Source organism: Aspergillus brunneoviolaceus (genome assembly GCF_003184695.1).
Source record: "Aspergillus brunneoviolaceus CBS 621.78 unplaced genomic scaffold BO95scaffold_11, whole genome shotgun sequence".
NCBI lineage: Eukaryota > Fungi > Ascomycota > Eurotiomycetes > Eurotiales > Aspergillaceae > Aspergillus > Aspergillus brunneoviolaceus.
Window position 1 is genome coordinate 403,562 of NW_020290741.1, and position 26,352 is coordinate 429,913.

Below are 26,352 nucleotides of genomic sequence, written 5' to 3' on the forward strand. Positions count from 1 at the left end.
GGATTGTTTGGCAAAATAAACAAACAAACACCATACAAGAAGCATGATAACGAAAAGGGGGCGCTAGTTTGGCGCAAAGCTCAATACTCAATGCTCTCAAAGTGACAAAGCATCATTAGGTATAGTACTGCATAGTGACTGATCTCTGCTATGCCCAAGCTCCGATGATGCTCGAGTAGATAACTTATGGTTCCCCTCCATACTAGCCCATACAAGCCTTGGTTGTCAAAGGTGGAAGGCGGCCACGCACTTGAGCCTCTTGGCACAGGTCATCCCGTCTCCACCGCCCAAAATAACCAAGAGAGCTTCACTCCACCAGCATCGATTGTTCTCCTTCTTTATCCCTCCTCATCGCACATACAGACATATCAGAGCTGATTTTCTAAAGTGCGTCCGCATAAAGCGTCACCATGCGTCCCAAGTCCTCAAAACCCACAAATGATGAGCTTCTAGCTCAATTTGACGATTTGACCGTGGAGTCGGCCGTCGATCAAGAACCCTCCAAGACTGCCTCCAAACCCCCCGCTACTGCGACGACGCAGTCCGAACAAGACATCTTCGCTGAGCTGGACAGCCTGACTGCTCAGCGTCCTAGCAGTGGCCCGGGGACCCCACGTGTATCGACCAACGAACCCCGTCCAGTTATCAAGTCACCCAAGCCCGCTGCGGCCGGTCGGGCCAGCGAGGAGAAACCCGTCCCTCGGAAATCGGGTGAAAGTGTGCGAGCCTCGGTCCCGGAAAACAAGAGTACCAATGTTATCAAACCCGAGTCGGAGAAAGTCGTCGCAACAGAGGCAGCTACATCTAGTGGCGGCGGTGGCGGTGGATGGTGGGGGGGCATTTTCGCAACTGCTTCGGCCGCCATGAAGCAGGCCGAGGCCGCTGTGAAGGAGATCCAGCAGAATGAGGAAGCGCAGAAATGGGCACAGCAGGTCAAGGGAAATGTCGGCGCATTAAGAGACTTAGGTATGGTCTTCTAGAAGACTGTTTCAGATATGGACATGTATTGACTTCGGTTCCTAGGCGGCGAGCTTCGCAACATGGCCATCCCGACCTTCACATCCCTAATCCACACCATCGCTCCTCCGATCTCCTCTCATGAACGTCTGCAGATCCATATTACTCACGACCTTTCCGGATACCCCAGCATCGACCCCCTGGTCTACGCAGTCTTCTCCCGGGTGATGGCCCAGGTGGAGGGCGGCGATCTTCTCGTCATCCAGCGCGGCCAGGAGTCAGCGCCCAAGCGCGGACTCGATATCGGCGGTCTTCAATTTTCGGGACCCGGATGGCACGATGGGCCCTGGTGGCGGACGGTCACTCCCGGCCACCCTCGTACGCTTTCGGCCATCCGCGGCTCCGTCGAAGCCACCAAGCTCGCCCGCGCAAGCGCCGAAGCTTATGCCACCGAGCTCTTTTCCGCCAGGGGTGGAGTGGAGGAAGCCGCGAAACAAGCCACTCAAGATCTCAGCGAAAGCAACCCCGTCCGCAGTAGCGATATCTTCCTAGCCATCCAAGCCATCAGCCAGCCCACAGCGGCGGACCTCTTCCAGGCGGGCCCCACAACTGAAAAAGCCACCCCGCCAGGAGTCGTTGACGCTCCAGCCGAGACTGAGGACGAGGTGGTCTTTGCGCTATATCTCCACGACCCCATCCACGGCATCGCCTTCCACACGCTCTCCCAGGCTGTTCCTCAGAAATGGATCGACTGGCTCGAGGCGACGGCGGCTCCCACTGACGACGCTGACAGCGAAGACGCCAACCTGCCTCAGACCGTCGTGCCCGAGGAAATCGCGGAGATTATCCAGGGCGGCGGCGTGGATCCCCGCGAATGGGCCGCCGAGTGGATCGAAGAGTCCCTTACTCTGGCCGTCGGGGTTGTCGCGCAACGCTACGTCGCCCGACGCATGGGTGTCGGCGAGAGGGCTGCGGCTAAGGGCAAGATGCGTGCTGAGCAGGCCTCGGTGGTCGAGAGCGGTGCAGGTGAGTTAGCGCGGGCGCTGTAGGCATCAGGGTAATGTCTGCCACGGTTCTCGGTGTCTATTGTTTTTTCCTCTTTCTGTTCCAATTTCCTAAGCTCCTCATGGCCCATCTGATATTCCCGCAAATGATACTCCTGCCGACTGTTTGGGTTCTATTCTTCTTTCCTTGTCATATGATATTACCATCCATCTTGCGATTGCGCCGTAGCCGGCGTACCAAATTCATCCGTCCATCTAATTAGCGCAATATCCGCATACTGAAGCAGAAATATAACCAAGAAAGTCTGCATAATTCTTATCATGACTGAATGTTCAGACAGAAATCATTTTTTCCTTCCCAAGCCCCTCCAAACAGATAATCAAAGCCATCGTATATATATCGAGTTCCTTTCCAAGATCCAGTCGAACATAATGCAGCGTAGAACCAGAAGTAAATAAACCAAAAGAACCGTTGCGGGTATATCTAATTGTCGCAAAAGAAAAGAGGACGTGATAATCATCCGATCCCGTCCCATGCATGAAAGGATGTCGTTTTGTTGTTCCCCCCTCCACCTTATCCGATTATGCATATTGATCGAATCGTGATATATACTTTTGAACTTAATCTATCATCATCATCATCATCATCATCATCATCATCATCATTCCAACTCCAAAGTTCCCTCCAAGCCAGGAACATGCCAGAAGTTCGCGCGAAGGGCGGTGACACTATGCGACAAGGGAAACCCCACCAGAATTAGCCCAGTAACTCTCAAGAACAAATGCAACTTGAATCGGAGAACGAGTTACAGCATTCGCCGCTCGCTCCTCTCTCACGATCGCGCGCCTTTGCTCGTTGCCCCAATGATGCCAAAATCCAGCTTGCTTGCTTGCTTACCTGGTACACCCATTCAGCACGGTATGGGCATCCGTCCCCTCCTCACTGGCCTGCAGCGCTTTCTTCATGTCCAACAGCTGGGCGCCCCATTTGAAGTCGCGTTGCTTGAGTGTCGTTGCGGGTCGTTGCTGCGTCTCCGAGACTCCGTTGGCTTGTTCCGAGCAGTTGGGGTTGTCCGCCTCGGCGTAGAGGTACCCCCTGGCCCAGTAGTAGGGGAGGGTGCGGGTCCACAGCACGGGCCGGGACTCGACGTCGTCGCGCATGGGGACGTTGATGTTGTAGAGCTCGACGCGCTCGTCCCAGTGGGCGATCAGGTGGTTGACGACGCGCACGGCCAGGCGGGCGGCGGCCGCGATGACGAGCGCGGGCTGCTCCTCCTTGCTGCCGAAGGAGATGGCGATGCCGCGCTTGCCGCAGGTGGCGGCCTCGAGGGCGCCGCCCACCGTGCCGGACGAGAGGTTGTAGATCGTGGAGGCGTTGCGGCCGTGGTTGGGGCCGGAGATGACCAGGTCAATCGGGGGCCGGTCGGGGAAGAGGTTGAAGAGCCCGAGTTGCACGCAGCTGGCCGGCGTGCCGTTGGTGATGACCACCCATTCGTCGTTGGGGTTGCCGCTGCTGGGGGTTGCGCGGGTTGTAGTTGTTGTGCCATTGGTGGGGGAATCGGTGTCATTGTCATTGGGCCCGGTGTGGGTGTAGGTCTCGTTCCAGGTGCCGTCGTTGTGGAAGGCTTGCGGCGGGACGTAGGTGGCTTTCAGGGAGGCTTCGATGAGATGTGCCTTGCCGATCCAGGAGCGCGAGGCGGCGGGGATGGCAACGGAGACGAGGTGGCCCGCGGCTTGGAGGGCGGAGACCAGCGGCTGGATGTATGGAGACAGGCGGCGCGAGGGAGGTCCGTCGTCGTTCACAACCTGTGGGAGCGGGAAGGCAGATGGGTTTTAGTATGGGTCCTTTTTCTTGGGTAGTCGAGGTGGTGACTTTTTTTTTCCTTTTTGAAGCGCAAGTAAATCATAATTCAATTGATTGGATTGAGGAGGAGAGAAACATAAGCATACCAGGATATGCATGTTGAGCAAGTTGATTAGTACTGGCTTGTGTACTTGGATGGTATGAATGGTATAGGTAAAGTATAGACGGTACTAACTATACAGTAGTACTCCGTAGTATAGTATAGCCCGAGGCAGCCCTGAGTCGACAAGTTCAGGCTAGACTCGGCTTGCTCGCTTTGGGTCGGTGGACGTCGATGAAAAGGGTTTAGTGCGGGAAATAGGCGGAGTTTCGACTCATACGTAAGAATTTCTCCCCTGGAAACTCCAATTCGGTATTCGACGTCCTACTGGGCCGGATTCTCCCCAGACAAAAAAAAGAAAAAAAAAAAAAAAGAAGAAGAAGAACGGCATCCTGCATTTATAGGGTCGATCTGAGACTGGCCAATATTCAGCCCCGGAGAGACCAATTCCGTTCTTTCACCCTTCCAGACCCCATTTTACCCCGACCGGCGAAGAGAAACCGGGGAGAATTGCAACCGCATCTCGAATCTGGTCACGGTGAAGCTCTTGATGCTGCGGGGGGGCCGATGGAATGGGCAGGTCTCGGGAGACTTGGTATTGTCGGTGTGACGAGCGCAGAACAGTCGAGCTTGCAGTGGTGGGGGCTGTGTCCAGGGGGAAAATTACCGTCCGAAACCAAGCATTACCAACGGGAAGCCGAGGGTCCGCCAAAAAGAGTCTGCGGTGAAGCTGCCAACACCGTCTGTAGTCGGCTTCGTGGGGAAACACATTCCGATCAGCCACGAATCGTTCGATTTCTAATGGTAAGAGAAAGGGAATTCTGGCAGAGAAACGCGGCAGTGACTTTGTGCAACCGGCTGAGGGAGTTCACACCGGCTCAATTGCACCCCAGTCTACGGTGTATATTACCGGGTGCAGTCCCGGTGGCAGAATGAATAACCACTGGGATGGTCTTATAAGTAGACGCTGGAATTCGCTAAAGCTGGGGGAGGGGTGCTTTATGTCCATATTCTTTGACAACCTCAGCTCAATACGCCAGAGCCCTCAAACAGCAGACGGGGACCCTAGTCGAGGAAATGAAGGGCACCTGGGAGCAATTCAACTCAATTGTGAAGGCGCAAAGGGCAACAGCATCGACTCGGACATTATAGTTGAGGTGAATGTCTAGGGCATGGAGCAGACCAGGCCAACAACATTTAGGTTCATGTTACCACCAGCCCACGGAGCAGAGCTGGATATTTACAGACATATCAGCCCGTCAAGTGTGTGTAGGATCTCGCCTATGCATCACCCACATGCACGGAACCATTGCCTTGTGCTGTGTACGGAGTAGCTGTGTGTGGTCTCAATTACTAAGGTCTAGGTCCATTGTGCCGTCATCTACGGATCGGCCGGTCTCTTATCGAGAAAATTTTCTTCTTGTTGACGGTCAATGGTAGACCCTGATGGGGCCACGATGAATTTTGCAAGGACTATTCATTGCACAAGAGGAGAGGGGCTTCTAGAATCGCTTCCAAGCGGTCCTTGATTTGTGATTGCTCGGTCCTTATGGTGTTCTTAGTAGAAACGCCGTCCGTTCCTTGCGGCGGCGGGGCTACGATGGAGCCACCAACCACCTATCTTCTGCCCTGCCCTTACGGTCCTTACCATTCTTTGAGTCCTTGAGGCTTGGGGTCTTGAGAAGTTTAGGTAGAACCTTCAGGCGACTAGCCTCATCACGCCGCACGGAGGACATCAGCCCGTGCCGAACTTCCCATCAATACGCAGAATCATAATACTTGATGGAGTATTTCCACTGAATCTCTCGCGTAATCTCCATCTGTCATGTCAGGCTCGGAGTTCTCGGAGACACTATCAGATCGTATATCACATCACGCCAGGGCTAGTTAGTGGTCGGTGGTCAGAAGGTGAGATGCATGAGTCTCCATCCTCAATCCTCCTTCCTCAAGGTTGCAGGACGGGACTTGTATAATAATAGCCGACACTAGAAAGAGGATCTTCTAGCGAACGAAGAGTGGTTTCAAGACACGGTTCAGATGATTTGGATGATCCACGGCAGCAGCAAAAACCCCTCTCCTGCCAAGAAGCCACAACCCATTGTGTATGAGACTGACTATCCGTAACCCTTTGTAGATAAAAACCCAGATATCAACATAACTACTCGTGTACATTCATGCATGCATCTCGACCTTTTGGGTCACAATCACAAACTACGGAGTACCGGTCAAGGAATCAGTCCCACCCAGAAATAGTTGATCTGCCCAGATTCATGGTCGAGCACCAGGCAAGAAACCTGCAAGCTGACTGGTCTGTGCGAAAGGAATTGTTGCGACAAGACATCGACGTATGTGTGTAGAGGCCGATCGCCGCAGCAGCAAAATCTTTGGTGGGGACATTTGAGTATTTCAGTATTATTGTTCAACTCACTCACTCCGACCCAAACCAAACCCAAACCAAACTAAACCAACCAGACAGAGTCAGCCACGATCTTTCGGTTTGATTTTCCTGCTTGCGCCATCAGACCATCATCATCTTCTTCTCCTTTCTTCTTCTCCTCTCCCTCCTCTTCTTCTCATCATCAACTTCGACGTCCATCCCATTTCCCCTCCATCGTCCGTCCTCCGCTATCGCAAACCCAAGCCCACCCGCCTCCCCGAGTGTGCTTTTTTCCCGCGCGACTCTCCGCCGGTTCCCAACAATCTGGGAACGCGCTAGAGTTCTGGCCAGCTCTTCGAGGTCTTATTAAATCATCCCTCGCAGACCCTGTATGGACTGCGGGAGTACTGGCACCGCTGCGGGCATTGACCCCAAAATCCTCGAGACCTGGCAAACTGACAACTTTCCTATTTCTGCGTACGAGCATCCGGGCTACGAACAACCGCAGGAGTGGGATACGAGCCAAGATTCCAGCCAGGGCGATGCCGATATTGTCGAGATAAATGGGCCTCATGGCTCCCTCTCGCGGGACCAATCCACAGTCTCGATTATCGGACAGCCGGACGACTATCAGGGCAGTGACTACAGGTGCGGTTATCTCAGCTGTTCCCCTCTTCTGAACCCCTCCGGCTGATGCGCGAGCCGCCGCCCCTTGCAGTAAACAACCAGGAACCTCCACCCCCGACAAATTCAGCATAGTAGATGGCACAATCTCTGGCACTGTCAGTGCCACTATCAGCCCTAGAACGCTGCCTTCCTCCGCCGATGACAACTTCCAGCTGGATGAGTCATGGCCGCCTTACCACCACCTGTTCAACGCCATTTCGGTTGGCATTCCCGGCGAACCTGGTCTCCTTTATCCATACGCCAAGGAGCCTGTCGCCTCCACCAACACCGTCATTGTCGAAGATTCTGGAGACCTGTCTCAGGGACAAGGATTTTCAGATATTGCCTCCGATCAGTTCGGGCCGTTCCAGCCACTGCCGCCGTCGTTTTCCTTCCCCCCACCGGAATACTGGTCTGAACAGCCCGCCGCCATTGCTGAAAACATTTCCCGTCAGAGTCCGATGTCGCTCGCAATGGGCTCGCAGTCAGCGACTAAGGGAATGCGCAGCTATCACGGGCATGTACGGTCTCTGGATTCACGCTGGCTAGATAGCTTGGAGGCTCAGTTACCAAGCAACATGACCTCCCCTGCGTCAATGACGATGCCGCAGGAGTCCCCCTACTTCAAAGAAGAACCCAAAAATCAAGACGGATTTCAGTACAAGTCGGAGAGCTCGTCAGTGTCTGGGGATTTCTCCACCATGTACGACCCTTACTCGGTCACAACGGACGGCATCCCCGCTTTCGCCGACCGACAGTTTGATGATGAATGGAAGGATGCGCGAAATGATGGTTCACCATCCGACGCAGCGCAACCCCTGCAGAACGCTACTGCTTTCATGGTCAGCGAGAACCCGGCGGAATCCTACTACGTTCCGGTCGATTCTCGGCCGAGAGCGTCTTCTGCCACTCAGCGAGCGCCTGCACGCCCACAGGCTCTATCTATGCAGTCGGTCGCTACGGTTCGAAAGCGCAAGCAGCGCAACCTTAGTGTGAACCTGGATCAGGCACAACCCAAACCACTGCAGATTGTGCAAGAGGATGGCCAGGGCGGTTCGATTGCCTCCGCTGACTTCATTTCTCCGCCTCGTGGAGCGCGCCGTAAGGGGCCTCTGTCTATGGTCGGAAGGGCAAATGCTGGATTGCGAAGGAAAAACAAGGACACGTGTGTCCAGTGCCGATTGAACAAGCGCAAGGTTCGCATTTCACAAGAGAAACACCCTTCTGTAGTAAAATAGCTAACGCCGAAGACAGTGCGATGGGAATGCTCCCTGCGATGCGTGCCGCCCTACGCTGCATGAACAGCCTTGTGCTCGCGCCTGCTTTTCCAACATCGTTGAGTATGGTGTTTGCAATTATATCTGTACGTGCCACGGTCTAGTTGTCGATTTTGCAACCTGGCTAATTTTATCAGCTCAACGAGCGGTCAACCACCCCACCCTGGATGGCTCAAGGCGAGTGCGGATGGAGATTCCTTCCGAATTCGATCTGAATGATTTGATTTCATTCCTCGGCGAACGCCAAGGCCGGTTCAACATCCGTGCCAGCCAGTCCTGGGGATCTCTTTATACCCTGGATTTGGCGGAGACCTATCGGTTTTTGCGTGGCTTGAGCGAGTATAATGGCAACTCGAAGTCGACCTTCCTTGAATTTGTTGACCGACGACTCGTCGAGTCGAAAGACAAATCGAAGAATTGGCTCACGTGCGTGAAGGATTGTGATCCAATGGCCAATACTTATGTATGTCACTCCTACTAAGGTCCGAAGCCTTTTACTAATGTTACTCGACAGACTCTTCTCGCGAAATGGAACAACATGCCTAGCCGTGCGAGCTACAGCTTTGTTCCTCTTCAGGCGGGTGGCGCCGAGAGACCAATGAACATTGACGACGCTGAAGATAGGCGAGAAATTCTCATGGCGGCCCAGTTGTCGCGCATCATTTGCCGTATGCTTGAAGTTGAGGGATTCCGCAAACTGGAACGTGACTTCTACAACATCAAGTGGAAGCAGATCTCTCAGGATACGCACCTGCGATTCCTCAGCGAACTCGGCCACATACTGCTGACTCTGCGTTGGCGCATGTCTTGGTGGAAGCAACTCGGAGATGGGGGTCGTGAACCTGACCCCAGCAAACAGCACTACGTCGATCGGGTTCATCTACTGTGCAGGATCCTTTACGTTTACTACACTTGTGTGATGGCGAAGCTTCCTTCGTGGTCCGCCTCAGAGGTGCCCAAGGGGACGTGGTCTACGTATGCGGACTCGGAGAACCCTGTTTGGGATGATTTCCCTAGCGATCCCACTGACGACGGCTTTGCTCGCTGGGTTGAGCACGGGCAAGAGCTGATCGAGCAGTCGGGGGCTCCGATCCGGATGTCGAAGATGTGAACGGCCCTTCCACAAGGAGGCAAAAGAAGCGCCGGAGTGACTGATACTGACTGCACTTGAGATACCCTTTTGAAGCGTGTTTTGTGTTTTTCTTTTTTTCGAAGACGATGATGATTGATGATTGTTGATTTGTTTGGTACCTGGTCACCTGTACATTTTTTTGGACATATGACTACTGTTCTCATACATAATTTTGTTTTATAGTTTGTTCCTGGATTTAGATCTACATCTGCATAGAATTCGGGTGTCTTCCGGTTTCACCTCACGCACCACACAGCCTTCGTAAAACAACGAAGCACCAACGAAACCCAACCAATAAAGCCAACGCAGCCCCAGCGGCCAGATCCAGATAAAAAAAGGGTATCTAATTTCATTACTCGTATGTATGTATCCTATCTCCCCTCCAAAAATTGAATATGTATATCCCCTCCTCGACTCGGCTTGATCATCTTCAACCAGAGCCACCCTCCACTTCCGGACCCAAAAAAGCAAACCATTTTCCCGCGAATTATCATTTCTTCCCCTTCGCAGCACCCGCCTTCTTATCCTTCTTGCCACCGGCCAACAACTCCAGGTGGCCCGCCTTCTCGGCGAGATTCTTCTCCGTCTGGGCGGTCAATCCGGCCGTGAGTTTCTGTTTTGTCGGGGAGGTGTTAGTTGCGCCAGTTTTGGGACAGGGTGTAGTCATCGTGGTGGACGTTTGAGAAGAGGGGAAGACAACGGACTTTGGTCAATTTCTGCTGCTTGATGAGCGAGGCTTTCTTGGGGGCGATCTGGCGGGGACCGCGTTTGGGGGCCAGGGCTGTGGGACTGTTGATTCGTTTGCAGGTTAGTCTCGTTTTGATGGTGATTGTGATGCATGCAGAGATGGATTTGTGAAGGGGGGGGGGTTGTTCTGTTGGAGAGGGAAGGGAGAAGGGAAGGGGATGGGAATGAGTCTGGGGTAGGTAGAACTGCTCTGCCAGGAGAAGAGTAGGTAAGGTGTACCGTTTCGAGGTCGAGCCGCCCGAGGGCTTGGTCTTCTTGAGGGATCCTTGGACCATTTTTCTGTTTGGTTGGTTTGGTTGGGTACACTGCCTGCAGCGATGGGTTTGAGATGGAATTTGGGGAGGGGGTTGCGAGGTGCTGTGGTTGCTGGGTTGGGATGTGGATGGGAAAAATTGCTTATCGCTGGAGTCGATCGATCTTATCTGTCACGTGAGGGTAGGTGGTTTCTTGCGGGCTTTTGGTTGGTTTGGTCGCTCCGTTGGATACATACATACATTCTCTTGCCCATGGGTTTAGTTGGGGGTTTGGTTTCTGTTGGGTTGTACTTTGGCCATGGGTGCTGTAGACTTATTCGAGGGGGGTTTGGCGCTGCGATTGATGATGGTTTTGTCCGTGATGATCCATTTGCACATTAAATTGGGTTGGGTGAGGACATTCCGTTGTATATTATTCAACAGGTCTAAGGGGGAAAGTTCCTGGGCAGCGAGCGATGCACAAATATCCTCTTCATAAGAAAATCAGCATACACTATACATCTACTAGTATAGCTGTTTCAGCCACGGTAGGAGCTCTGGCGACCTTTGGTCACACCAACACGATAGAGAAGCCAGCTAGTGGTTTAAGCTTCGCTGGTAATGCGCTCGTGGTGTGTACGATCAATGCCGGTAGTTGGTCGCAGGCATGGGCGGACCAACAAATCCTCCATCAGCCTGTAAAACGTAGGAGTAGGTACCTATGCAAAAGGTGCCCTGCTCTTCCAGGCCACCAAGACCTCCACTTCCTGGCGTGACGCCCAGCAGACTTAAAACTACCGGATTTTCTTTACTGTCTCCCAAGTTCAACAACTCCAGACAGAAGTATACGTATACGCAACGACCGGAAAGTCCCGAGCCGCGATTAACCTCCCTCCAGTGGCAATTTAAGTGAGTAGTGGCATGGAATAGATTAAGGAAATAGAAGTGCTGAGTAGAAGTGCCTCCCGCGCCCGTTGAGACAATCGTGTTCTACTCAGTACTAGTGATCGATCCCGTCCCACACACGTGCATGTCAGCCTTGGAAGGAGAACCAAATCTCCGACCCGGCCCCGTTAGCAATTTCCAGTTTCTTAATGATGGTTATTAAGCGGATCGTGGATCATTCGAGTAAGTGTCACCCCCGAGGGGCTGATTTCATTAAGATGAAACATTAGTGGGAGATCAAATTAGTACAAAGGGCCACCAACCCAACATCCCCCCATCAACGTTGCAAGTTATTTGCTTGGGCAGAGTGACGGCAAACATACATGTAAAACATCAAACATAGGGGGAAGGAGGGTCCCTGGTTTTTTTCTTCTTGTTTGTTGGTCATCAGGTATTTTCTCCCTTGGAGGTTCATTCATGTTTGTCAAAATAAAGGGGGGGGGTATTAACTGAGAACTAGAATAGAAAAGAAATCATGTCGAAGAAAGGTAATTCCACATGCTCGGGGAGGCACCGGGGAAGGGGGTTTGTCTTGTACAGAAAGATAAAAACAACAAAGCTTAATACATCCGAAGTTATTTCAAATTTGTCCTGGTCGAAGAAGTATCAAAGCAATATGAACAATCAAACTAAGCTTCGTCACAGCTGCAAATCCACATCATCGCCAAGCTCAAGCTCATGCTGGGCCAGTTTAGATGGCAAGGACGGCAACAACACCGGCGGCCAGGGCGCCCATGCCCAGGTTCATGGCGTTGCGGTCAGCAGCACCGGTGAAGATGGGGGAGACGGAGGAGGAGCTGGCAGCGGGGGTGCCGGAGGGAGCGGCGGAGCTGGAGATGACACCGGAGGGCTTGGAGGTCACGAAGCCGGTGGGCTTGATGACGGGGACGGAGGTGGCAGCGGGCTTGGTGGCGTCCACCGTCTCGGCGACAGTGGAGGTGGTGGCGGCGCTGACGGCAACCTCGGTGGTGGTAGCGGCAGCAGTGGTGGTGGCAGCGGCCTCGGTGACAGCGGAGGTGGTAGCGGCGGCAGTGGAGGTGGTGGCGGAAGCGGCAGCGGACGAGGACGAGTAGTAGGGGTTGGTGATACCGAACTGGGTGGAGTACTGGTACTGGCCAGTGCCCTCGACGACGAGGAGGAGACCGTAGTGGGTGGTCTCGGGCGCCAGATCAGTGCTGGGGGTCCACGAGAAGCTGCCGGTGTTGTCGATGTCCTCGGCAATCGCGTACAGGGTCTGCATGTTGGTGCTGGGGCCGTGGAGGAGGACCAGCGAGATCTTGCCGGTGGTGGTGGGATCCCAGGTGACGCTGTAGGCCTTGCCAGCCTCGACCTGGTCGTTTAGGCCAGGAGTGTAGATGGCATTGCCAGTAGGGCTCTGGGTGTAGTCGGGCTGGGTGTAGGCCGAGGCCAGGGCAGCAAGGGCAGAGATGACGGCGAAGAAACGCATTTTGATTTGTGGTTTACGTGTTTAGGTTGTGGAGAGGGAGAAATTCCTTCGTGAAAAGTGAGTGAATCAAGGAGTGACTGGAGGGTTAAGACTCGAGATGGTCTGTAGTGCAAAAGAGTGACTACCGTGGGAATGGTGTGTAAAGAACGAAGGACACGAAGGGTGGGTTGAGAAGGAGGGAAGGAAGAGAAGAAAAATGAACGAGGGGGCGGGGGGGGGAGGTTTAAAGATGATATGTGAAATGCGAAATTAGTGAAGCCTCCCGTCATCTCACTCCATCTCTACTACTAACGGAGTACAATAATACGGGCTTACCCCTATGGAGGGGGCGAGAAGGAAAAGCTTCCAGGCTGCCAGACCTTCAACCTGGCCCAATCTGCGGCTCATTTGCGACGGTGGGGCAGAGTGAAATTACTTTTGCGACGGATGAGTATATTAGAACTTAGTGAGATACCCAGATGATACATACATACATACTACGGATGACTTGCCCGGTCGAGGGTTGGGGGATGCCAGGCCAAAACCCTGAAGAGCCGTGGAATGTATGGCTGCAAGCCTCTTTAGCCACCCCGAAACCCCGTCTGGATTTCCTAGTAAGATTTAGCGATGTCACCTCAGTGTGATTTCTGTCCTCCCACTGGCTCATCCAGCGGATTAGTCTGAGAATTAGCTGTATTAGCTCGCTTGGATCCCAGCATCGCCGCCATCGCTTGCTGCTGGACGGGGAAGTAACCAGTCCGTTCCATCAATAGTCTATGATACCAGCACTGGGCGGGTAATTTCAATTGACTGACTGACTGACGGACTGACTCAACGAGAACAAGAATAGGGGATGGCCGACATCCGAGGACGGAGGCGAAGAGTGTTCTCGCCTGAATGAAGGCGAGTGTTGATGAACTAGAATCGTTAGTAGATAGAACTAATCCAGGCACCCATGGTACCAGACTGGATGGAGCCATAGATCATGGAGTCGGGGGGGGGGAGTCTAACAGAGTCTAAGAGTGTACAAGTGAAACACACATAACCTTATGTGCGAGCCAGCTCAGGAACAGGGATAGATCACGGCAATATTAGTGATTTGTTATTGTTATTATCTTATTATTTACATGAACAAGTACGGTAGAAGAGGTAAGAGAGGCCGAAAGGCAGAAAAAAAAGAGAACTGGGAAGTGGCACGCGGTGGGCGGCGACAGCAGCAGCAGCAGTAATGGATTCTGCCACATGCTTCCTCCTTCCTCATTCTTTCCAATTGTCCGGGTAATGTCCGGTTCTCCTCTCAGCTCTCAGCACTCAGACTCTCAGACCACCAGACTCTCTTATTTCTCGCCAGCTGAGCCTGTGATTTCATTTCATCCAAATTAGATCTTACACTGCCTTGTCTGCCAGTCAAGCCCAGGCCTTCAGGAAATGAGGCAGGCGCCACGAGGTCGGAGCGTTGCACAAATTGGATGGCGACATTGGCTCCTGGAAAAACTCCGATTTTTTGGGCGTGCAGGCAAAAACACTAAAATCCCACGCCAAGCCGATTGTGAAATCCACCTTCGTTCAACCCCACTATCTTGACTTTTTGACCTCGGAGTTCAGCCAGGTTTGTTGACTGCTCACTGTTGGTTGACCATTGAGCCTGGTGATGATAATGCACTGTGCTCTCTTCTCTGTCCGACCGTTGATCCGCGCATTCTTCCAGGAGGCACATAGTAGGATGTTCATTTTGAAACAATCATCTGGCCGAGTGAGACTTTGTGAGAATGATGATCGCTGATCACCGATTTCCTCCAGTGACACATGAAGTCATCTCTCATCCCACACAGGTTCACAACGGCCCTACCCTCGCCGCCCGCTGATTTTCAGGCTCCGTTCCTGTCGCTCATTTCTCGTTCCTGACCGGGTAGGTGGGGACCCTGTCCGAGTGGCAGCCAAACACAGCCCTGGATCCTGGACCGCAGAAACTTTGAGCGCAATGGATGACAGACTTGCGCCCCCCCGGCCAATGATCGCATCTAATGCTGATTCTACGAAAACATCATCCGTCATCCAGCACCGTTCCTGAGGGATGGCTGGCCTTCTGCCCTCCCCATTGGGCAAGTAACACGAGGTCAACACCAGAATAAGCAACAAACTTGACCTCACGACAATGGTTCTACGAACTAGATGCTTGATGCGTACCGCCGGGATTCTTTTCAGGGGTCCAGGTCACTCGCGGGCGGTCCGACCAAAGAACAAAATAAATACCGACGTGCCTTTCAGAGCAGAGGTCTTCCTCTCCTGCGAGTAGGTAGGGTCCTTTTATCTTACAGGCTTACAGTATAGCTAGGGTATCAGACTACGTACTGCTTATGTCTCGGATCTGATCGCAAACTGCGACCTGACTGATAGAACTAGTTCCTTCACAGGTGGGGAAGAGCTGGCCACGGGGGCCTGAACTGGCTTAGTCGGCTATGCAGGGCCGGTTCACCGTGTCGGTTGTTTCCTAATTCAGATGACTTGTCTTACTCTCCTCCGAGCTTGGCAAGCCTTGTGGGAAAATATATGTCTATTTACGGTACTCTTTCATCACATTCTGTGACAGAAGATTGGGATACGATCGGGAGTACACCCGCGCGAAAGCGGCTGTGACACGGCAGGAACAATCAATCCCAACACAAGACCACAGTCTTACGGCACATTGCAGCCTCGGGTGCACTCGTCGCAAAATTTCAAGGGTCTGACACGCTGCCGAGCTACACCAAGGACTTAGCGCCTGAATACGGGAACTCGGTTGGAGGAATTCGTATGATTAGGTTCTACCCTGTCGAACCCTGCCGTAAGTGGGTATCGTAACAAAGAAAACATCCTAGACCGTCGCTGTAATCCTGCCAGCTAGGGTCCCAATGGCTAACTGAGAAAGCCCGTCGCCTCGACCCGATCCCTCCTTTGCGACGACGGAAAGGCCGGCCTCGACCCCGGGCTTGCAAGTTATGTGCCAAAGCCATGGATCGTTGCGCGTGGATCATGCGGTCCGATCAGACTATTCCACCCAAGTCACAGTCTTAGTTTGCAACCACTCATCATAACCACCCACACCTCCGAAACGGCCGTATCCGCTACTCTTCCAGCCGCCGTGCGGAAGGACCGGCTCGTCGTGCACCGTCAAGGAGTTGATATGAACAGCCCTGGGTCATAGCAAGTGAGGTTAGGGACAAATACTCCTGAGCAAAGATACCGATCCACTTACCCGGCTTCGATCTGTTTAGCAACCCTGAGTCCTCGGAACAGGTTGCTCGTAAACACCGCAGAAGTAAGGCCGTACTCTGTGTCGTTAGCCAGGGCCACCGCATCCTCCTCGGTATCAACGACAAGTAAGGACACGGTGGGGCCGAACGACTCCGTGGCATAAAGATCCATGTTCTTGGTGACATCGCCTACAATGACCGGCCGCATGCTGTTGCTATTAGAATCGATGCCTTGGGTCTGTCCGTAAACAAGGTTGGCGCCCTTGGAAAGTGCGTCTTCCACCAGCCCCTTATTCTTCTTCACGGCAGCCGAGTTCACGAGGCCCAGCGGCGGCACATGCTTTCCGAATACCTTTTCGGACGCTTCGGCTACCAGCTGCTTGAACCGGTCGGCGACCGATCGCTGCACAACAATGCGTTCGGTGGACATGCAGATTTGACCGGACTAACTTCTCATCAGAAAACGTCACACGTAGGCCGAGTGTCAGGTAGGTAATGGTCCTTACATGCAAGAATGCTCCCATGGCGCAGCACATCGCAGCCTTCTCCAAATTGGCATCGTCCAGAACGACAGCAGATGCCTTCCCGCCCAATTCGAGAAGAACCGGCTTGACATACTTTCCGGCCGTGGAGGCAATAATCGAGCCGACGACAGTGCTGCCGGTGAAGTTGATCTTTCGCACGGCCGGGTGAGCGATGAGAGCCGTGGTCACGGCTGCGGCATCCGAAGTTTGATGGAAGACCACGTTGAGACAGCCTGCAGGAAGACCCGCCTCACGAAAGATGTCTCCAATCGCCCAGAAGCATTTCGGTGCTAATTCGGAGCCTTTCAAAATCGTCGTGTTACCAGCAGCCAGAGGCAGAGCCACTGCGCGTACTCCGAGAATATAAGGTGCATTCCTGGTTCGGAGTTAGTTCATGATCAGATGATCAACCGACCACTTCAGTTAAAATGGTCTGGTATAGGGAGGTGAGTACAGTACCAGGGTGCAATGCCCAGAACCACTCCGTAGGGCTGCTTGATGACCATGGCAGATTCTCCATTGACCGAAGGCACCGCACCCTCCACGGACGGGATCAATGCCGCAAAGTCCTTCAGGAACCCGACCCCAAGCATGAACGTTTTCTCCACAAACATCCGACCCGCCCCGGTTGAATCCATCTGATATCGAATCAACTCCTCCTTCCGGGAAAGCATGATATCCGCCGCCTTGTTCAGTATGTCTCTGCGGTCGGAGGGTTTTGTTTGGCTCCATGCGGGGAAAGCAGCCTTCGCGGCGGCCACAGCACGGTTGGCATCGTCGACAGAGGCGCCGGCGCAACGGTCAATGACTTCACCCGTCGTGGGGTTCTTGACGTCGAATGCGACGTCGGTAATGACCGACTCATTGTTGACAATCAGGGGGATAATGGCCGGCAGACCATTGGTGTTGTTCTTAGCGATCATTGTGACTTGGATGATCGATCTATTGCCTAATATCTCGAAAGGAACAAGATCGAAAGCTGGTGGCGACCAATGCCGAGGTGCGTGGGAGAGAGACTTCGGGAGACCCAGCGGGCAGGGGTATGAGATTCAGGGCAAGGTTCGAGGGGGAGGGGGGGTGTTGTGTTTATATCAATCGACTAGAGAGAGGGTGACAGAAGAGCGAGCAATGATCCAGGAGAAGAGTTGGGGCCGGCAGCGCAATTATTCGTCGGTTGCTGACGCTTGTGTTGTGTAGCTGCAGCCACCGAAGTGAGGGGATGAAAATGCCGGGAGGTTGGCCCGGGAGGGGGGGGAAGGATGGGAAAGTAGAGGGGCGATGGAGCCGAACCTTTCCAATGTATGGAACGGCTTCCCCAACTACTAACTTACTAAGAACTCGAGAAGGGAAAAGAAATGTCACTCATCCATGGGCGTTGACTTTCGGCTTGGGGGTGTGGGGGACATATGCCGAATCCAGTCGGCCATTCATTATCTAACGTACAGCAAGCAACTACGGTACATTCACCAGGCTGTTGGTACTCATGATAAGCATGCATAGTTAGTCAGTTGGTCAGTTTGATAATTGACTGCCTTGTGGCTTCCATGAGTGCATCGCGTGTTCGACTGCATCTGATATGTACAGACTGCAGGACGTACGTGCAAAGAATGGTGCATGTACTGTATGTCTGCCTGTTTAGTAGGCCGGTCGGTTATGCTGGGTTCCGTGCCTTTTTTTTTGGTTCCCCACCGGGCAAGGGAATATTAAGGTTGACGGCCGGATGACGGTTGAGACGCCCAGTCCAAACCGTTGCCGCTTCCCCTTAAACTGTTAGTTCGAAGCTCGCTGACATTAGGTTCGGTTTCATAAATCTTATTCATGCTTACCAATCATGCTTGGAATGATACTCTTAGGAGTACTCCGTACTCCGTCTGTACTCTAAGTTACTACTCATAGGTACTCTACCAAATTGCTCCATTCAGCTTTCTCAAAGCGTCTTAAAGGAGTAGGTTTGGGGGTTGGGAGGGGAAGCCTTTTCATTGCAATCCAATGACAATCATTAATTGAGCCCCTCGCATGCCCGCTGCAACGGCGATCTTGTCCTTTATTGGATCCCGTGACTCGTGGCGTCCCCAGGTCTTACTTAATCTAGCATGGATCATGACAGACCGTGGACGGGAAGGCCCAACCACTTCTACGGAGTAGATACACACCCGACCTATTCAAGTACTACTTACTCTCCGGCATTTCGACAATCCAACATGCGGTCCTTGATGCTTGCCATCCCCTTATCTACCGTGATCAATGTTTGTTGACTCGCTGAGCGTCCGGGGATTAGATACGATAGCGCAGGCCACGGCCCATCCCCAATCACTTGCATGTCGATCACAAACCAGGGGACAATGACATGCAGGATCTCTCCCCTTTACAACCCCCCTACTCCCAAACGAAGCCGACATGACCACCATCTATAAAGCTTGTGAATGATAAAGGTCTGGAAACTTGAATTTGCGTGATTATTGACGGAAGAGGTGGCGTCATAGTGCCTAATTAGAGTCGATTATCCTTCCCCACGGGGCGCGCTTTCTGCGTTACTTCATCGAGATAGAGAGAGCAAGCATACTCTAGAAACGAACAGACAAAAAAAAAACAAAACCAACAAAGCCAATAAAAATCAGTGTCCGGGAATATATATACCTAACGCCCGCTATGCTCCATGCCCCCTTTATATAACCTTTTCAGCACAACGATGGAATCCACACTACCGTGTGGCTCGAAAAAAAAAGAGCCCAGCCCCAGCAGTCGGGCTCCAATTTACTTCCCAGCCCAGATCTTTGTTTGGGATGAAGTTGGCGCCATGTCAGCAAAAGGGCAGGCAGGTGTATGAGTGGGAACGTTGCCACTTCGGACGCTGGAACGATCATCCTCACTCGAGGTGCCCGAACTGCTATCGCCCAGGATCTTCTTGTCCCCCAGGTAGCCTTCTTTCTCATCGACGATGATCTCCGACATCTCATCGGCGTACTCCTCGCCATCTCGCATGCGCCATCTCGCCACGAGGTCGTTCTGGATCCAGATGATCTTGCTGATGGCCCGGATCAGGGCGATCTTGCGTGGTAGGGAGAGGTGCGGGTGCGACATGAGGGCTTCGGTGAAGATATCCTGGATGTAGCCCAGGCAGGCGCCCATGTGGATGTATTCGATGTTCAGCGAGTAGAGACGCTCTTGGGCCGTGTGCATCATTCTGGGGCTGGTCAGCCTTCTTCTCATTCTCTTGATTCTCACAGCATGCGACCCTGCTATGGGTTTGAAGCCTCCAGTCTCGTCCAAAGTGAACTTACCCAACTTTGTTCAAGTATCGCCAGAATTCCATCTGGGACGGATCGGAGCAGAGCTTAGTCAAGTACCATCGCAGGAACATCTTTCGACGTTGAATCTGAGGGCTCTCCTCGGTAAAGAACTCTTCTATCGGGGTCTCATCGGAGGTGTCTCTGGTGTGGAAGGCACGTGCGGTGATGTCGGTTTCGAGGAGTTTCTTGTAGACGATGTTGACGACAGCCGGGATCAAGGCTTTGATGTATTTGGAACCTCCCACCAGCGCTTCGACGTCGCCTTATGTCCCCACCATCAGGGTCAGTTTGGGGAGTTTTCAACGGTCAATGAGGACAAGCACTCACTTGAGTTGAAGTCCAGGAAGTCTCGAAGATAATTGATGCGCGCCTCTAGGCGGGTATACAGAGCCTTTCGTTCGACATGCTTCATCGGCCGACCAGAACCGAGCGAGTGTTCCATTTTCTTTTCAAGAGGAGTTTGTCCGTCCTCAAGAGATATCAAGGTGTGGCTGATTGAGAATCGAAGGAGGCGTTCTGACAGGGGCTATATGACAGCGGCAGGCTTTCACGAACTCCTGGGGTTGGATCGAGAGATAAATCGGGCGAGGATGGAAAGATAATAGAAGAAAATCGAAGAATAATTGGAGACCCATGAGAGGACAGCGACATCATGCAATTATATATGTCGACTGGGCGGAGGGGGGCTACAGACCGGGGGGGGGAGAGTCAGCGATCATTGGGCATATCAAGATCCTGCACTGATTGCCAGTTCAGAAAATCCGAATTCGAACCCGACCCTCCTCCACGCGGGAATGGATCCATCATGATAATTGTGGGCACTTGATCAAGAGGAGACGAGGGGAGTTTCACTATCCCAACCAAGGACGGCGATGTATCCAGCACGGGTCGCAGGCGTGCAGCATCAGACCAGACAGGGACTGTCACCGTCCAACGGCCCTAGAGGATCCCGAGCCTTGGCGATTACTTTTCGAAGCACCTCGGTGGTCTGATGCACTTACTACTTACTTACTCCCTTTAGACCAATGGTCTAAGTTACTACCCACTGAATGCCGGCTAGCATCATATCAACATCATATCACCCTCGTACTCTTTTTCTTACAGTTGTTACTCATCGTCGCCGATCTCATTGTGTATTCCCGACTGCTGCCGGGGCGCTGGGATGCATCCAACCAGACTTCGTATTAAGTTGCATCCTCTCCTCCACGCGTCGCCGCCTGGCTTTCGGAAGCAAGCATCCTCTTTGGCGAATGGCAATGGCGAGGAATTTCTCCACGAACATGATCGAAAGAGGAAAAAAGCAAGAAAAGGAAAATTCAAACGTTCTGGCGTGGGGCGTTCGACGTGTCCATGTTCCACGCAATGGACACAATCATCCTAAGTTAACTCCCGTCCTCATCAAAATGTTTAGTGCAAGGGAAGAGCCGAATGACTATTGTCAGCTTGGTCGAATATGAATGGCGGAGAATTGAAGGGCAAAAGCTATGTTGAGCTTCTATTCCAATCCAGGCGACTATGTCCAGCGCCCGAAGCGGACAGAAACCATTAAAACTCCCCTTTTGGTAAACTCCTACGCAGGCTTCGCAGATTAAGGGAGCAATATTCGGATCATGGATGGTTTAGCTCTGTTTCTTCTCATCATCCTCCTCCACCGGGCCCGACGTCGTCGCCAGTCGGAGCCGATGGCCGACCGACAGAACGCAGGATCATAGCCCAAAAAGACAAAATTGAATAATCCTTGACAGCCCCCCCAGTTCTTTTTAGCAGCGGTGCTGCTGGAGTTAATATCATACTACGGAGTACAGTTACATCCTTTCAGCCACAGTCGATAATAGGAAGGAGTTCTATTGTTGCTCCTCGTCGCGGCCTCGTCGCGGCCTCGTCGCGAAAGGCATTGAGACAAGTCCAGACACTCTCGCAATTCATCTACCGAACTCAAATTGAGCTTCGTAGTTGAAGAAACTGATGGCCTATCACTGGTTGCCTCGGACCTCCCCTACTCTCCAGCGATCATCAGGGGCATGGCAGAAAAAAAGAAAAGCAATTCCGATACAATGTGAGCTATCATCTTCAACAAAAAAGTAGGTTTTTATTTTCGTTCGGCCGAGGGCGAAAAAGATCAACAACAATAATAGGAGAACAAGCCTAGATCGGGGGGGAGTCCCCCATTACTAATAGGCAGAAATAGACCCGGGAAGACAAAAAAAAAACAATGAGGCAAAAGAGACGATGAAAACTTTTTTTTCCCCTTCTCTCGCCCGGCTGCTCTAATAGGCGAATTAGATTGAGAACCGGTTTCTCCCTACGATCAGGCCACTGCGATGTGGACGAAACCAAAACCAAAATCAACACCATAAGGAGGAACGACCAAATAATGACGCAGAATAAATGTTTAGTTTGTGAAGGGCAAAAAAACAAAGTGATTAATCATCTAGCAGCATATCATCAACCCATTCATCAGTGATCAGTGGTCCCATTCCACTCACGCGACTCTCCAAGGAAAGTCATTTAAGCTGAAAAAGCATACGTTAACTAACAGCTACGCTACTGGAAGCATAGCTGACGGTAGCTTAGCTTCCTGCGCAGCGCAGCGCTGCAATCCTCCGCTTCGGCAGTTCGGATCTCTCTGATTGTCATGATTACGGCTTTTGCGCCTGGCTTGAGCCGCGGTTGAATCTTCCGTCCATCGTTCGCCAGGAAGATTGGTGACATCACTTCCTGTCTAACAGCGGAATCTGATCCACTCTTGATGAGTTCCTTGGATGGCAGCCTGTCACTTGACCACTACAGCAGCCCATACTGAAGATCCTTCTTCAAAGCACCCGAACAAGACAATCGTGATTGATCCCATCCACGATTTGGGGAATCGGAGAGACTGATGGCTTGACGCCGCCACCATTCGGTTCGTTCCAGAGTCAAGATGGAAGCACTTTGCTCAGGAATTCAATCGCATTGGGGCTGCCCCCCTTTTTCGTGGTCCTGTCACAGGAATCTGGGTGATGGCCCAGCCTGCCCCAGCTGAGTATATCCTCCGTGACACCCCCCCCCTTTCAACAGTCAAACAACGGCCAATTCCCACCCCATTCGAGACATCAACCCTGGAAATTATAGAAAGTATTGGGCACCTCTTACACAGACGGACCATCTAGATGAAGGTCTTATGTCAGTCCCAACAACCGCCGGCAAAGAGGACTGTCCAGAAGTGACTCCGGTGAAGCGATTTTCCCGGTGGGCTAGACAGTAGACAGACAGAACTCCGTAGTTAGACCCAACACACAGAGAAATCCCGGTCCGCAGCCGAAGACCGTCGGCACGCGATGGGGTTCGGTTCGGTGGTCCGCCCGGGGAATGGATCCCCGGTTAGGGTAATTAGCTTGCTTGGAAAAAACGGGCGGGCAGCCCACCTGGCAGTCCAGTCCTGCAACTGATTCAGTGACTGATGATCATCAGAATTCTCATTGGTGTCCTCACCTTCCTTGCACCAGCACCAGATACCAGAACGAGAGCAATTGACGGAGATTGGGATCACGACTCTTGGTCTCCTGGGTATCGCCAAGTCAATCGAGCCTTGGCTTCGAGGATGACCAAGGATTGGAATTACCTAACCGATCTTGAGCTAACTTATGGCTCTCTACTTCTAGGTCCATTGCCTAGCTGCGTCGCTAGAATCTTGGATACTGTGCGTACTGAGATGGCCCTGAATTTACATAGTAGACAGCGGGCTTTGCAAAGGGCAGTCGATTGATGAATTCGACTGCCACGGGAGCAGGCAAGTCTGGTTGACCTGTCCACATCAGGAATATGCTGCCTGGTCTGCCATGATATTCAATTCAGGACTGGGGTTCTAACAGCAGTGGTAGCGGTAGTAGGTCTGTACGCTTTACCTTGCACGTGCTCTATGATGTCTATGTCCACGGTCTGCTGCGCTCGATGATCTTTTGAGACCACTATGTATGACTCGCCCTTCACCATCGGTCATCCCTGCATTCACATGTGCTTTCTCTGCGTTTTAGTCTTTCTGCCTGTCTTCAGTTCAATTCTGGCTATCAGCCCGATTTTTGTTCTTTACACTGAACCCCGGAGATGCTTTTTTTTCAAGACCAATCCACATAGCACCATAACGGAGCAGTCATGCGCGGCGGATGACCTCTGCAACGGCTGATATTCACGTTATTTTTTGAGATTGTGAGCACACACGCTGAAAGCAGCAGATGCCCCATGGCTCGACTACGAGGTAGAAACCCAGCATTGACACTACAAGCGCTGCAGGTATGTTAGACAGCGCTTCTTACTGTACGCTGAACGACGTAAAGAATAGGCTATACGTGGTTCCGGCACCAGAGCTCCTACATCCAACTCACCTCCTCCCAGATGTTCATGAATAGTAGCTATGGAAAGAGACAAGGATGCGAAACAGATCTCATCTCCCCTTACCGAAGAGCCTCGATGCTGCCCACGCCCGCTAATCAGCAGGGTTTCTTAAGAAGGAGCCTGCATGGTGAGACATGTCGCGTGTCTTGCTGCCCGTTTCTGCTTGGCAAGTACAACCCCTTGCTCGGCAATTTGGTCGACGCACAGCGATCGATTGCCAGATCTCGACCGAGAGGAAGGTGGGAGCTTTAGCCATACTTGGTATTGGAGCACCGATGGGGTCGGGGAGATGGCTCTCTATCCGTTCCCGTTCGTTGCCCACCATGCCGAAACAACCGGAGGAAGCATTAGGCTTTAGCCAACTTAGCTTAGATCTTGATCACGGTACTCCGCCGGTCTTGGACAAGGGGGGGGGGGGCAGGATTCGGAGCTCGGAAAGAAGGCTTGGAGCCTTGGACGAGTGGTGCTGGTAAGTGGTTCCTTGGATGGCATGAGTTTCCGAACTTGGAGTTGTAGATCGTAGCTTAGCCCAGACTAGACAGCCAGACTAAGCCAGACTAACTTCATGCAGGGGTAACTGCTTTAGTCAACCCCCAAGCAGTTTTTTTTTTCTTTTCGTCCCGTTTTTCTCCTAATTTCTCCGCGATGCATCTGCGATGGTTCGATTGAGGGGAGGATGCGTACTTCGTAGCGGTATGATCCCCAGTGGTACGAGTGTGTATAGTGGTTCCCGGAAGCCACAAATCGTATCTTGCCGGATGCCGACGAGGCGTAGTTTGACACTAAAGACGGATATTAAGGGCGCCTTGACGCAGATCGAGATTGGTTGGCGACTTCCATCAAGCCACATGACGTACAAATTTGGGAGTTGAAAGGGGCTCAAGGTTGATCGAGCTTTTCAGGTACCATCGCTTTTCCAACAAAATCGACAGATTTCTTCATCGACAAGTATTCAGGAGGAGGGGCCGGGATAATCGTTAGCTGAGATGATCGATGTCGGCAAACGATAGCCGAGATTAAAATCGTAGGGCCATAACACTTGTATGACCGATAGGCTATAATAGCCTTGGATTTTGAGAGGGGGGGCCAGACTGCAACATCGCAGTGGGGAGATTTCATGTGTTCGGTGGGGGAGTGGGAGAATCGATCGTGGGTGTTGATAATCTTAGATCGAACGCGCACAATCTGCTTTCTCCGCGGAGCAACTCCTGTGTGTTTGGGTGCGGGATCGGTGTGGTTTTGAAAAGGTTGATTTCATCATCTCCAGAGACGTAGCGTTGAATGAAAAGCGGGAGCGCAAGTCACTATATCCGCTCATTGGTAGAGATTATTTGAAAACGGAGGAGAGACAGAGAAGGGCGACTGTTTCTTTTCGGAGACAACCTTGACCAGTCAAAAGGCGCATGTGTGTGTATTGCCTGATAGCGAAACCATGTGCTTGTTGACCATGACTAGTACAGAATGGCAGCAGGTATGACGCGACTTGCGACTCGTTTGTGTTCTGTCTGCGTTGCATAGAGAGAGGCAAACGCCACCTAAGCTATGCTCTGCTCTGCTGGATCAATCTCCAGTCCCATGTGCGCCATTGGAAACGTTTAGTGGTATCAAATGAAGCAATGACATGAATCATTGGATACGTTGGGGTGTTCTTCACATGACGGGAAAATGCCGTGGTTCGATCCCAGGCCGCCGAGCCACGTGACCAACTCCGCATTCGGCCCGCCGTCATTGCCTTTTGGACGTTGACGCACTCACTGACTCTGGTTTCTCAACGCGGTTCTCTCGCTCAGTCCGTTCCATTGCCAATTCTCCCAATTGATTTGTCTCTCGCCGGGTTCAGAATCATCCCCGGTATTTAGGGCACCTTCTCGACCTTTGCAGCATATTTGGCCGCTGAGATGTTGTACTCAGAGATACCAATTGGTGCCCGACGAGCTGCATAAAGAAAGTGAGCGGGAGAGGAAAGAGACGGAGGGAGATGCCCAGAACTCTCGGACTCAATTCCATAGCCAGGATTGCAATCCCCCTCCCCCCTTCACAACTTTATCCAATTGATCCACATTCACCACCAAAGCAAAGAAAAGAGCTTTGGGCGACATCTCCGCCCTCTTTGCTCCATCAGAACCATGGAAAACTTACTCCCCTTCCTCCCTTGCAAAGGTGGCATTGGCCGCTGATCTACATCTGATCGCCATCCGTGACGTCCTAATTAAACTACTGCGGGGGAACAAAAAGGGTCCAATGCACCCAAGGTTGAGGAGCCTCG

At 52.4% G+C, this 26,352-nt stretch overlaps 9 protein-coding genes across 9 annotated transcripts; 3 read left to right on the plus strand and 6 right to left on the minus strand.

Moving 5' to 3' along the window:
* Positions 1-101: 101 nt before the first annotated feature.
* Positions 102-2,345, plus strand: BO95DRAFT_439827 (DUF5427 domain-containing protein MTC1). Its single transcript, XM_025585813.1, has 2 exons — positions 102-966; positions 1,024-2,345. The coding sequence occupies exons 1-2, from the start codon at positions 411-413 to the stop codon at positions 2,004-2,006; spliced, it is 1,539 nt and encodes a 512-aa protein (XP_025445625.1). The 5' UTR covers positions 102-410; the 3' UTR covers positions 2,007-2,345.
* Positions 2,156-4,203, minus strand: BO95DRAFT_407141 (5'/3'-nucleotidase SurE). Its single transcript, XM_025584060.1, has 3 exons — positions 3,912-4,203; positions 2,860-3,767; positions 2,156-2,690 (listed from the first exon to the last, which is right to left on the minus strand). Exons 1-3 carry the CDS (start codon positions 3,921-3,923, stop codon positions 2,624-2,626), a joined length of 987 nt encoding a protein of 328 aa, XP_025445626.1. The 5' UTR covers positions 3,924-4,203; the 3' UTR covers positions 2,156-2,623.
* Positions 4,204-6,633: 2,430 nt separating this feature from the next.
* BO95DRAFT_382731 (uncharacterized protein) lies at positions 6,634-9,557 on the plus strand (the record flags this gene model as incomplete). The annotated part of the gene is made up of 5 exons (XM_025583401.1): positions 6,634-6,890; positions 6,961-8,104; positions 8,163-8,271; positions 8,323-8,648; positions 8,700-9,557. 5 exons carry the CDS (start codon positions 6,634-6,636, stop codon positions 9,294-9,296), a joined length of 2,433 nt encoding a protein of 810 aa, XP_025445627.1. The 3' UTR covers positions 9,297-9,557.
* Positions 9,558-9,660: 103 nt separating this feature from the next.
* BO95DRAFT_439831 (DUF2462 domain-containing protein) lies at positions 9,661-10,668 on the minus strand. The gene is made up of 3 exons (XM_025585814.1): positions 10,284-10,668; positions 10,022-10,106; positions 9,661-9,930 (listed from the first exon to the last, which is right to left on the minus strand). The coding sequence occupies exons 1-3, from the start codon at positions 10,337-10,339 to the stop codon at positions 9,808-9,810; spliced, it is 264 nt and encodes an 87-aa protein (XP_025445628.1). The 5' UTR covers positions 10,340-10,668; the 3' UTR covers positions 9,661-9,807.
* Positions 10,191-10,817, plus strand: BO95DRAFT_27030 (uncharacterized protein). The gene has a single exon (XM_025581579.1). It carries the CDS (start codon positions 10,382-10,384, stop codon positions 10,697-10,699), a length of 318 nt encoding a protein of 105 aa, XP_025445629.1. The 5' UTR covers positions 10,191-10,381; the 3' UTR covers positions 10,700-10,817.
* A 617-nt stretch (positions 10,818-11,434) lies between these two features.
* On the minus strand, positions 11,435-12,771 carry BO95DRAFT_27138 (GPI anchored serine-threonine rich protein). The gene is made up of 2 exons (XM_025581587.1): positions 11,506-12,771; positions 11,435-11,446 (listed from the first exon to the last, which is right to left on the minus strand). The coding sequence occupies exon 1, from the start codon at positions 12,687-12,689 to the stop codon at positions 11,934-11,936; it is 756 nt and encodes a 251-aa protein (XP_025445630.1). The 5' UTR covers positions 12,690-12,771; the 3' UTR covers positions 11,435-11,446; positions 11,506-11,933.
* Positions 12,772-13,303: 532 nt separating this feature from the next.
* BO95DRAFT_428921 (uncharacterized protein) lies at positions 13,304-13,648 on the minus strand (the record flags this gene model as incomplete). Its single annotated transcript, XM_025584867.1, has 1 exon — positions 13,304-13,648. The coding sequence occupies one exon, from the start codon at positions 13,646-13,648 to the stop codon at positions 13,304-13,306; it is 345 nt and encodes a 114-aa protein (XP_025445631.1).
* A 2,048-nt stretch (positions 13,649-15,696) lies between these two features.
* On the minus strand, positions 15,697-17,348 carry BO95DRAFT_355397 (aldehyde dehydrogenase; the record flags this gene model as incomplete). The annotated part of the gene is made up of 4 exons (XM_025582248.1): positions 15,697-15,841; positions 15,904-16,346; positions 16,408-16,801; positions 16,885-17,348. The coding sequence occupies 4 exons, from the start codon at positions 17,346-17,348 to the stop codon at positions 15,697-15,699; spliced, it is 1,446 nt and encodes a 481-aa protein (XP_025445632.1).
* Positions 17,349-18,881: 1,533 nt separating this feature from the next.
* BO95DRAFT_488451 (protoglobin family protein) lies at positions 18,882-20,157 on the minus strand (the record flags this gene model as incomplete). Its single annotated transcript, XM_025590516.1, has 3 exons — positions 18,882-19,609; positions 19,707-19,977; positions 20,043-20,157. The coding sequence occupies 3 exons, from the start codon at positions 20,155-20,157 to the stop codon at positions 19,180-19,182; spliced, it is 816 nt and encodes a 271-aa protein (XP_025445633.1). The 3' UTR covers positions 18,882-19,179.
* Positions 20,158-26,352: the final 6,195 nt, after the last annotated feature.